We start from the raw sequence: 12,383 nt of genomic DNA on the forward strand, positions 1-12,383 counted from the left end.
AACAAGTCGAGTGAGTGAGTTATAACACCCGAAAGGAGGATGAGGCACCACACTCCCCACAGATAGGTGGGTTGTCTTTGAGAGTGCCATGCCTCCGTACAAGGTAACAGCACAACGTCGAAGGATTAATCTTTTATAAAGTGGATGTATGACGCTCGTGCAAACATTAAATGAACACGTGTCACAGATTAGATTTAACCCATGAAATATTGCAATGACCAATAATAGGTTACATTTGGTTCAAAGGAAAAATCCAGAAAACACAAAATATAAATCTATTCACATGCAACAAGACTTTATTGGAACGGATTTACAAATAGATGCAAAATGGTCTATTCATAGGGGAGCATCAATTGCATTCCACTGCCCACAACCATTTGCATTTCCATGGACATGAATCATCTGCATTATTATCAGCTTTCTACGGTTTGCAGACTAAGAAAATAGCTCAGAAACAATGAACAGTAGAGGTAACCTGGACACTCAATTCTGAGTCATATTTGTTTTGCTCATTTTGAAGTCCTTCACAATTTCCCCTGGCTCTAATAATCCCACTCCAACAGTGGATTTTCCAAAATTGTGATTTCTTTGACGTTTTCTTACTATTGTCTATAACACTTCATTCAAAAACCCTCACACACACAACCAACAATTTTCCACAAATGATGTTAGATGTTTTTCCACAAAAAAAAAAAAAAAAAAAACCTCCATTTCTGTCTGAGTTTGAATACATGGAGATATATCTTTGTATCGAGGGAATGATGCATTTGATCATTCTGTCAAAGTTTGGTTTTGCATTAAGTTAATGCGATGCCATAGAACAGACTGGCAAACTCTCACCAACAGCCTGGCACCTGTTTTTGTACAGCTGGTGAGCTAAGAATTGTTTTTACATTTCTAAATGGTTAGGAAAAAATAAAGTTTCATGTCATGTGAAAATTACATGAAATTCAAATTCCAGTGTCCCATAAATAAAGTTTTATTGGAACACAGCCACACTCATATGTTTATGCATTCTCTATCACTGATTTCATGCTACAACGGCAGGCTGATAGGTGCCAGAGACCTTACGAGCTACAGAGATGAAAATAGTTACTCTGATTTGCCAACCCCTGGCATAAAGTACTAGACACTAATTACAATGTGCATGTGCGGAGACTACACTTCCCCACACCAACAAGATAGTCTGACACTATCTACCTGGAGGTAGTGTCAGATCCCATAGTTAAAGACTCAGTCCTAAAAGGATGCTTTCCTCTCACCACTTCAGCTTGTCATCTGTGCTTCTGACCACTGGCTGTCAATCAGAGATTCCCACACACACCCCTCCTTGAATTCAAGTATTTTCCTGGAGTGGCTCACAGCACTCAAAGAAACTTGTTACTTACTCGATCATCAGCTTATTATATGGCACGTAACTCAGAAGAGACAGATGGAAGAGCCACACGGGGCGGCCGTGGGCAAACGGCAAGGAGCTTCCTGCCCTCCCCTGGGGCACCATTCTCCCAGCACACGGCCAGCCATGTTCACCAACCTGAAGCCCTCCAACACCCTCCGTTTGTGTTTTCATGGAGGCTTCGTTACAGAGGCACGATTGGTTAAGTCACTGGCCATTGGAGACTGAACTCCTGCCCTTCTCCCCTCACTGCAGGTCCGGGGGTGAAACTAGAAGTTCCAATCCTCTACCCACGGGGGTTGCCTTTGGCAGGATAGGTCTCCACTTTAGGATCAGATTCCTCAACTGCACTATGAAAGAATTACACTGGAAGATTCCGAAAGTCTTCCAGCTTCAGAATTCTTCTCTCCGTCCTCACTACAAAGAGGGATCCCAGTGGTCTGCATCACACAGGTTCCCTCACCTCCACCCGCCCATCTAACTCGTATCACAAACAGAAGCTGGGGTCTCATTCAAACACTTTTGTCTTCCGCAGTCAAATATTTCCATCGAGGTGAGTCCCAAATGAGTTACGGGCTGTGAAAAACCTCAGGTGAGTGAGCAGAATCTGAAAGGGACACGCTCACTTATATGCTAACCAATTAATGGATAAGTTCAGGGAACCCCAGAGTGGTAGCAAGGGAGGAAACCTAGAATTGGAAAAGAAGTTACAGGGTCATCAAAGAGCAAAGTAAGGATGAATCCTGAAAGTACACAAATGTCCCAGTGGGTTAGGGTAGGAGAAGGTGGGGAAGGTGGGTCATTACAATACTGGGGACCCTTAAGGGATCCTGTGCCAATAATTTAAAAGGAATGAAGTAAGAGTTTTAAAAAGGGGATTTGCTCAGGAAGCCAAAACAGTGAAAAGTAAGAGCAAAGAGCAAATGTGCTGTTGTATTATTTAACCACAAGAGCCTGGGACACAGGACATACTCAATGGCTATTTGTTGAAACTGAAATAATCAAATTCTATTAACAAGAGTTATGAACAAGTAAATGAAATGTAAAGGGAATCTTACAATAAAAACAGGTGCGCATGGGGGGCTAGTTGGTTAAGTGTCCGACTTTGGCTCAGGTCATGATCTCACAGTTGGCGAGTTCATTCCCTGCTTCTGGCTCTGTACTGACAGCTCGGAGCCTGGAGCCTGCTTCAGATTCAGTGACTCCCTCTCTCTGCCCCTCCCTTACTCACACTCTCTCTCTCTCTCAAAAATAAAATAAAAAAAATAAGCATTAAAAATTTTTTAAATAAAATAAAACATTAAGTGAAAGGCCTGAACAAGCCATTCCATTGTGCTATATGGGGAAAAAAATAGGAAATTTACATTTTACTTGGTATAGAATCGTGTGTTATTTAAGAGACAGAGTTAATTAAAAGAAGTTCTTAAAATAATGTACATTGTCAAAATTGAACTTTTTATTAGGACATTTGATTAGGTTTTTATACAACCACAGTAATATTTCACTCCAAAAAGTATTTAGGACTACTTGGATTAAAACATTCAGATAAAAATGGGTTACAAAGATTTAGATAGAATAGAAAAATGCCTTTCTCTTTTATGCAAGGCATCAGTTTACTGTCTTAATAGAAACAAATGATCTTGGGGTGCCTGGATAGCTCAGTCAGCTGAGCATTTGACTCTATTTTGGCTCAAATCATGATCTCATGGTTCATGACATTGAGCCCCACGTCAAGCTCTGAGCTGACACCACAGAGCCTGCTTAGGATTCTCTGTCTCCCTCTCTGTCTGCCTCTCATGGCCACACACATGCATGCGTGCTCTCTCTCTCAAAATCAATCAATCAATCAACATTTTAAAAAAGTATAGATGATAAAGGGGTGCCTATGTGACTTAGTTGGTTAAGTGTCTGACTCTTGATTTTGGCTCAGATCAAAGTTTCATGGTTCATGAGATGGAGCCCTGTATCAGGCTCTGCCTTGTGCAGAGCCTGCTTGGGATTCTTTCTCTCCCTCTCTGCCCCTCCCACGGTCATGAACGCACTTTCTCTCTCTCTCAAGATAAATAAACACTAAAAAAAAAAAAAAGAAGAAAGAAAGAAAGAAAGAGAAACAGATCTTAATATTTATTTACTAGGAGATGTGAAGTTCTAAAAGTAAGTTATTCTAAAAGGTATAATTTTTTGGTAGATTCAGTATATTTTAAAAGTTTGCACCTTATCATCCTAAACTGACACTTAGTTCAGATGTCAATTTTGCAAAACAGTTTATTTTGGAGTGCCTGTGTTCCTTTGCACTATGTGTACTCTCAGTGTGAACAATCACTTTAACGGAGGAATTTCTAAGAAATCTATTTCTCGAGGTACTTGCGGAATGAACCTGAACTGGTGGAGTGGGCCATCTTCAGACAGGATCCTCTTGATTTCCCACTGGACAATGGAGATATAAGAGCGAGAAAGAGAAAACATTATTCTTTCCCTAGAGTTGGGCCACAGTGTTTCCAGGAAGTCACACATTTCATAATAGCTATAAAAGTGGTTTGGGGAAAACCGAAAGCACCAGGAGAATCAACTTCTACAAGGGGCAAAAGATCTTTCATAATTTTTGTAAGGTTCTATGATACTTGAAATGTGTGGAGTATATGACAGGAAAACTACTGGCTTCTGATTCCATCAAAACTCAGTTCAAATCCCATCTCTGGTACTTGCTACTACTTAGTAGCCAAGTGACATTATACAAAGATCACCCAAACTCCCTAAGCATCTGTGAAATACAGATGCTCATGCCAATTACAAAATCAAGATCGGGTTCACTGATACAGGTCCATCTTCACAGAAAAACCACAACAACCAAAGTAAACAACAACAACAAAAAACCAGTGACTTAAGTAACATAGAAAGTTTTCTGTCTTTCATGTGTAAATAATTTGAGAAGTCCAAGACTTATAATGGGGGCCCCATGGCATCAAAGACCCAGATGCCCTCTATCTTTCTTATTGGTTATTCTTGAACTGGCCTACATTGTCAAAAGAAACTCATGGACCAAGACAGCTGCCAGAGGCCCTACCATCAGTCTGCATCCTAAGCAGTAGAGGACAGAAAAAAGGAAGAGCCACCAAGTGCATTTTCTTGCTAAATTAGTTTCCTTTAGAGAGGCATCTGTCCTTCACAATCATTTCAATTGCACCGAAGAGGCTAGAAATAAACAAGCAGCAAAGAGGCTTTGGGAAATGTAGATGCTTAATTCTAGGTAGTAATGTGCTTGGGTGAAGAAGTAGGTTTGGGTTAGTAGAGGAGAAACTGCATTAGGAGGTCAAGAGCAATCCACCTGCCTACATTAGAGAGTGTGCCATGAGAATTACAGCTCCTGTGCAGAACAAGGCCCTGATGGGTCTCCACACATACCACATGCCACGTACATCCTACACTTGTTTTCTGTCCTATAAGAATATGCTGAGAAGAGAGCTGTGTTCGTAATTTCTTTTATAATTGCCAAAATGCACAGAGCAGGGTTCTGAGCCTCGGCGTTACTGACACTTAGAGCAGATAACTCTTGCCGTCCAGGGCTGTCCTGTGCACTGTGCGCTGTTTTTCAGCATCCCTAACCTCCACCCACCAGACACCTGTGGCTCTCCATCACCAGCTGTGACAACGAAAACTGTCTCCAGCCATTGCCAAATGTCCCCTTGGGAGCAAAATCGCCCCAGGCTGAGAACCACTACCTAAACCTACACTGGACATGAGTCACTACTCTGTATTATCTAGGAGTTGAATGGTAAGAAAGAGCCTTGAGTTCATAGTGCTGAGGTCATTATGGAGAACTGAGTACAGGACAAAGGTGTAGATTTTCCAAATGGATAATAATCAATCTTGTGAACTGTACATATGCAAAATGGATTATGTATTACTTTCTTCCTAAATGTAATGCAGTAAAGATGTTCTTTGAGGGAGGACAAAATGTAATGTACAGGTTTCATTCATTCATTCCTTCATCACAAATATTTGTTGAGCAACTAGTATGTCAAACTAGCATATCTTCACTGTGTAGAAGATACCACAGTGAACAAAGAAGACAGAGTGGATGCTGGCAAAGAGCTTACTTTCTGGTGAAGGAGAGACTCCATGGTGTCACGTTAGGGTGTAAATGAAGCATGTAAATGGCGGGGATGATCTGGGGGGGCAAGGCTGAGATGTGAATGAGGGGTGGGGGTGAATGGGGTGTCTCTCTGTGGGGGGAGAAGAGCAACCTCGAAGGGTTGTAGATTAGGAGGAGATGAATCTGGAAAGAGCTGGAGAACCAGGGCCAACATTTTGGTCTGAGCAAGATGGAGAGAGAGCAGAAGGTGTAAGGTAACAGACCGCAGCCATGATTCAGCGTGTAAGGTTACAGGGTCTTTCCAGCAGCCCTGTGGAGACTACACGGAGCCAGCAGAGGAAGGTGGAGACACAAGAGGAAGCTCATGGATTGGTCCGGGCAAGAGATGGCGGCACATGGACCATGGACAGGGGTGGGGGCAGTTAGATGGGAGGAAGAGCTCATATTTGCAAATGGTAACCAGCAACGATGAGCATGTGTGGTTTCTGTAACACATTACGTAAAGCTTATCTTTTAAAATATATTTAGAAAATTCTATCATCATTACTTCTGGGTGTTATTTCTTACTCTTCGGTCCCAATATTTGTTCAAAATGGGTTTTTAAGTTGTTCATCTCTGGTAGCACGAGGCAACATTCCAAACTTTGGCACACCTCTACCCCTTTGGTGAGTGATTCCAGGACTGTTACCAAATACGCATGTGCCTGAATTTTCCCATTTGTAAAATGGACTATCACTCACCCTTTACCTCACTAACCTAAGGATTAAGAGGAAAAGACTACGTAGGTTCCACAAATCTCAAATGAAACCAACTGTAATTATCTGCAAATGTATCCAATGGTGATAATACCCAAAGGAGATAGACTGTGATTAATATGTAAGATTCATTCCCAAAGATTCAGACTAAAGATAACCCTTAAACTTCTGTCAGCTTTGTACTATATTCGAAAGTTGCTGGTGGGGTTGGCTATGACTTATTAATGCATTCTTGCTTTTAGGCAAAAAGGAATTGATTTCTTTGCTTGTGAAATGCAGTCTCTCGTGTCAGCCTTGATCATTCGATAACAAGATATGGTTCAACCATGCGCAGTCCCAGCAGGGCGGAGGGTCTTTAATTAGGATACTTAAAAAAAACAGTTGAAATGAAACTTTTCTGTTCAAATTTCTTTTAAGTGTATAAAAAGAATTACTTTTTTAAATGTTTTTTTAAAAATTTATTTCTGAGAGAGAGAGAGGGAGAGACTGCATGAGCAGGGAAAGTTAGAGAGAGAGGGAGACACAGAATCTGAAGCAGGCTCCAGGCTCTGAGCTGTCAGTACAGAGCCCGACGCGGGGCTCGAACCCATGAACGGTGAGATCATGACCTGAGCCGAACTCAGACACTTAACCCACTAAGCCACCCAGGCGCTCTAAGAATTACTTTTTTAATGGAATAAGGAGAAAAGGGGTTGCTTATGAGAGATAATTCTGATAATTCGTGTAATACTCAACTAATAGAAAACTGGACAAAATCAGTACCTAGGAAATTTCGTCAGCCTCACGACATCAACTCTCCCTCTTTCTCTCTCTCTCTGTTTATATATACGTATACTTCCCTGCAGTGGTGACATAAACAAATTGCCCAACATTCCAACTAAAGAACTACTGATATAATAGATACCAGAAAATGTCTTCTCAGAACAAAGGTTTATGTTATTACATAAAAAGAGGAAAAGTGCCCAAGTCAAACATTTCATTTCTGCCCAAGATGTAGCAAGTTGGAGCTAAGCAAAGCTTATTTTCACCAGATTACTTCACATTCACCTAAGAATTCTGTTCTTATTTTAAATAATATTCACATGTATTATATGACATAATGCGTGCATGGATGTTGGAAGTTATCATTTTAATAAAGTTCTTGGCTTGAGAATATTATTCTACAATCACTTACTATGAGGCAGTGTGTTTGAAAGACCTCTCAAAATAATCATGTTCCTCATAAATATGCTATTTTCAGTACGATGTATGGCTCAGACAAAATTTTACTTATAAAGTAAAGGACTGTTTCAATTTTCGGTCTAACAGTAATGTTCGTAAAATAAATCTCATCAAACACTATTATGATTCCCAAAGTTGCCAATACTTTTAGCCAGTGGTAAACTTTATTCATTTATATACTACATATTACAAACACATATATTTTCTTAATTTGCGATATTTTGGGGTTGAGAGGTAAAATGTATGCTATTAAATGTATGAATGACAGCTTTAGAGTGTGTGTGTGCAGGAAGGAATACTCAAAAATAGAAAACACACTTTTGAATTTGAAAAATCAAATTAACCAGCAATTCTAAAAGCTCGGCAGCCAATTCCAATCTGCGTGTGGATATCAGGTCAGGGGTTGTGGGGACAGTTTACCCCAGACGTTCTCCAACGTTCCCGCATCAGCTGAGAGTCCTAAAATTTAACTCAGTTCTGACACTATGTACCTGATGTCTGACGGAATCAGATTGCACAGGTTAAGAGCTCAGTCCCAGGAGGCTGCTCCCCCCCCCCTCCGCCACGCCCCACCCCCATTTCAATGCCAATCGGCAAGTCCCCTCATCACCTGTGCTTCCAACTGACCTGCTGTATATAGGAGGGTCCAACTGACCCTCTCTCGTTGGCTTCCATTCATTTGCTCTGGCAGCTCACCAGAACATGTGAGAATCAACTTACTGGATCAGTTTACATGTGTTTATTATAAACGGATATTAACTCAGGAACAGGCAGATGGAAGAGATACCCAAAGCCAGCCACAGGGAAATGGCGAGGACATTCCAGGTACATCAGCTCTCCCCAAACCCATATCTGTACATGCTTACCAATCTGGAAGCTCTCTGAACCCCCTCTTTTCTTGTTTCTGTTTTGTTTTGAAATGAAGGCCTCATAACCTAAGCACAATGATTATTAAATCATTCACAGCTGATGACTGATTCAACCTCCAGCCCTTTCCCCCTATCCTGAAAATCAGGGGGTGGGGCTGAAAGTTGCAACCTTCTACTTAGAGTGGGTTCCCCAAGCAATGAGCCCCCATCCTCAGACCTGTTCCAAAAGTCGTCTCATTCACATAAACCCCACCGTGGTGGCCAGGGGTGGTTATGATAACAAGGGGTTGACACTCATTCACCTCCTTGGTTCTGAAGGGATTCTAGAAACTGAGGTCAAGACACCAAATATAACAAAAGATGTTCCCATGGCTCTTACTGCTCAGAAAAAATTCCAAGGTTTGGGGAGCTGTGAGACGAGAATCAAGGAGGAAGATCAAATATATGGAAATTATATTTTGGTCATCTGAAACACTGACTATACATTTCCTATAAATCACAGCATTGACAATTCCTGCAAATCAAACTACATACAGAATAACGTAAGTGTAAGTAGGGTGCGATAAACCTTCTAGTTCCAACCAGAAGACGGTTTCCTCTTAAAATTTGCCTGCATTAAAAAAAAAATCACAGAAAAATAAGACGGCATACAGAAGAATCAATATATGTATCTTGATTGAATTGAATTTGCACGTGATGAAATGTCACAGGCTAATATGCATACATTGTACCCATGTCAGTTTTCTGCTTCTGATATTGTTCCACAAATATGCAAAGTGTAAGTATTGGTGGAGAATGGGATGAAGAGTACACATACGTTCTCTGCAGCCCTTGCCACTTCCTGTGACTCTATAATTATTCCAAAATTAAAGGTTTTTAAAAATACTGATACAGTCAAGGGGGACATACCTTAGAACATTGCTTGTGATTCTGGCACCAGACCAGGGAACCATTGTTCTGCAAAAAGAAAAAGAAATATTGGCTCATTAAATAATTTTCTAACTGATAGCTACATAGTGTGAATTTCATTTTTCAATATTGTCATTAACAAAAGACCCATTTTCGCCCTCCTGACGTTCTCTCTTCCCAAAATAGAAAATGTGTTTCTAATGTAAGTCCAATTTTGGCCTTGACCCCATGATAGAAACAAAGACCTATAAATTAATCAGGATTTCAAGCTGCCTAAAAGAAAAAGTGTCTGAGCCACGTCTCCTGCTGTCTGCCTGGGAGTCGGATCTCACTAAAAAGCCTTCTTTTCTTGTCACTGTATCACTGTGGACAGGGGATTTACTATCTATGAATCCCACTTCACCCATCTGTAAAACATAACCATATCTCACACGTGGGGTCACTGGCATAAGGAAATGAAATAATACCCATACACCACTTAGCACAGCTTGATATTCACTGGGTATGGAACAAAGATCAGGACTATGGTGTACTGTCTCTAACAGTCTCTTACTCCACATGACTGATATCTCAGTCATGACTTCTCCTTTGGCTGGGATAGGTTATGTGAGAGTGTGTTAGGCCGGGGTAGTTGGTAGAGGTAGTAAAAGCCATCACCCCATAATTTAGATGCCGTGACTTCCAGTTCTTTGAAGTTCACAGTTGGGTATGACACAAAGTAGTCCATTTCCTCTGTCCGAATCTCTAAACTTTGAATTTTGACAACACCATATTCTATTCATAGAAGATTAGTATTACATTTGTTGTCAGTTCAGAGAAAAGAAAGTCAATATATCTTTAAAAATCCTTTTATAACAAGTTCACGGAGATATAATTCACATGCAGAAAGTATACTCTTTTAAAGTGTACACACCAGTGGTTTGAACGAAAAAGTATATTCCAAATACTAAAAAGTATATTCACAAGGCTGTGCAAGCATCACCACTATCTATTTTTGGAACATTTTCACCAACCCAGAAAGAAACGTGTATCCATTAGCAGTTACTCCGCCATTTCCCTCCCTCCAGCCCCTGGCGACCACTCATCTGCTTTCCTTTTCTACGGATTGACTGATTCTGGAAATCGCATGCAAATGGAATTATATGATACGTGGCCTTTTGTGTCTGGATTCTTTCACTGGGCATCATGTTTCCCGTTTTGCTAAACAGACAGTATTCTTGCCGTCTACATGCCACAAAAACCAATACTTCATTCCTTTTTATTGTTTAATCCCATTGTATGGATATACCACGTTTTTCTCTTATGCTCCCAATAATCTGTCTTACTATAGCCTAGGCCCCACAGTGTATGTTCATAATATAGGATTTCACACTGAGTCAATCTCATTCGTATAGGATCAGAAAGTTTCCTCCACTAGGCTCTGATTATCAGGCTAAACGGCCTCAGCTCCATGTTAAAGCTGTAGCTATTAAATCTACCATATGGCCCTAACTCTCCTCTGCAGCCTTACACCCCCTAAATCCTAACACGTACCTACAATTTCGGCTAACCTGAGGTCAATTTACCCATCTCCCTACTGGCCTCCACACAGCCTCAATGGGTCCTCATCTCTGTGTCTCAATCTTCATTGGCCAGACAGGCAGGACTAAAGCTAGGGAAGAATGTGAACAGCCCAGGATGAGGGTAAGTATGATTTTTGGCAGGGTTTACATCAGAGAAATAATTAGATTGGGTATAGGCCAAAGCTGGACAAATAGTGGCCGTGGTTTAATTATGGGAATAAAGCGTTAGTAGAAACGGTGCAAGAAAGAAGGCATTATGTGCTGATCGAGATTCATCAAAGGGGCCGTTGGCTTGGTGACAAACTAAAAGTTCGCGGGGGGGGTCAGGCAGACTCAGGTATGGTCATACACAAACAGGGTGACAGCTGCAAAAAGCAGAGGCCTGACATTGAGAAGCATCCGACAGCAGTGTCCAGGGCTGTTCTGGAGAGCTTCCCAGGTGAAGGTGAGGACCATCCCAACACCTTGCCGGGGAAGGGCCTCTCCTCCTGGCCCTGTGCAGAGTTGGCTCCTGCTGGGACTTTCAAGGACCGCACCTGTCAGAGCACATCCTGGCCCCAAAGTCAGTTTTCTATGGTCCTTGCCCAGTGATGGAGGCTGGTGGGGTACCTTCTAAAGGGACTCAGGTCTGAAATGAGTGCACTCTGGTCTCAGAGACTGGGCCCAGGCCAGTTTCTGAACTAACACAACTGGTTTACCAAGGTCACAGTCTGAAGACCTTCCCCCTTCTTGCATCAGGTCAGAAGGTCCTGTTCCTTGTGCTGGGAACCTTGACATGACCCAGCTTCTACCTCAGTCCCTCCTAAGTCTTTCCTTTCCTGGACAGATGGGGAGGCCCTCTGGAGGATATAAGGGTGCCTTCACTGATTCTGCATGGGCGGTGCTGCTCTTAAGCCAAGTACCTCATCGTCTCTTCTCTTAGGATATATGTGTTTAAGTCAGCTCCCCATACTAGCAAGTGGACCAGCTCCTGGTTCTCACAGAGATGGCTTCCATCCAAGGTCACGTGACAGGCACGGGGCTGCAAAGTCAGCATGGCAATTGCTGCCTGCCTCACAGTATTAGCTGACAAAGTATCACCAATGGGGCAATATGCCCTTGACGTGATTATTATCAATGAACATTACTATTATTCCAATGACCACATCTACATAGCAGGCACTTGCTTTGGCGTTTGCCATATTCAGCCCCCACAGGCATCCCACGTAAATGACATAAACTTCATTTACCCAATCTTAAAGTTAAGAAACTGGGATTCAAAGAAGCCAAGTAAAATATCCACAGTCATGAAGCAAATGGTTAAACATAGTTGTGACACCACAATGAGTAAAGGTTCAACTAAACAAAGGGTGACTTTTATGGTGGGTTTGAAGGAAGTCTCCAGATTCAGAATCTTGGAAGGATGGGAATGAATTGGTTGGGATGGTCCTGAGTATCATACATTCTAGAAGCAGCAGATCACATTGAGGGGTTGAAGCAGAGAACAGGAAGGGTGGTTGGATAAAAAGATAGAAAGAAGATTACAGTGGATTTGGACTTATTGCTGGAAATAAAATTGGTTATGCAATAATTGTTGGA

General features: G+C 41.6%; 1 protein-coding gene across 1 annotated transcript in view; it reads right to left on the minus strand.

The window, feature by feature from the left end:
- Positions 1 to 12,383, minus strand: part of ANOS1 (anosmin 1) — a 607,978-nt gene that overhangs the window by 143,949 nt on the left and 451,646 nt on the right. Inside the window, exon 3 of the mRNA XM_077754738.1 lies at positions 9,244 to 9,291. Within this exon, the coding sequence (XP_077610864.1) occupies positions 9,244 to 9,291 (48 nt within the window). The remainder of the gene's footprint in view (positions 1 to 9,243; positions 9,292 to 12,383) is intronic.

This window comes from Crocuta crocuta, unplaced genomic scaffold, assembly GCF_008692635.1.
Source record: "Crocuta crocuta isolate KB4526 unplaced genomic scaffold, BGI_CrCroc_1.0 scaffold221, whole genome shotgun sequence".
NCBI classification, from domain to species: domain Eukaryota; kingdom Metazoa; phylum Chordata; class Mammalia; order Carnivora; family Hyaenidae; genus Crocuta; species Crocuta crocuta.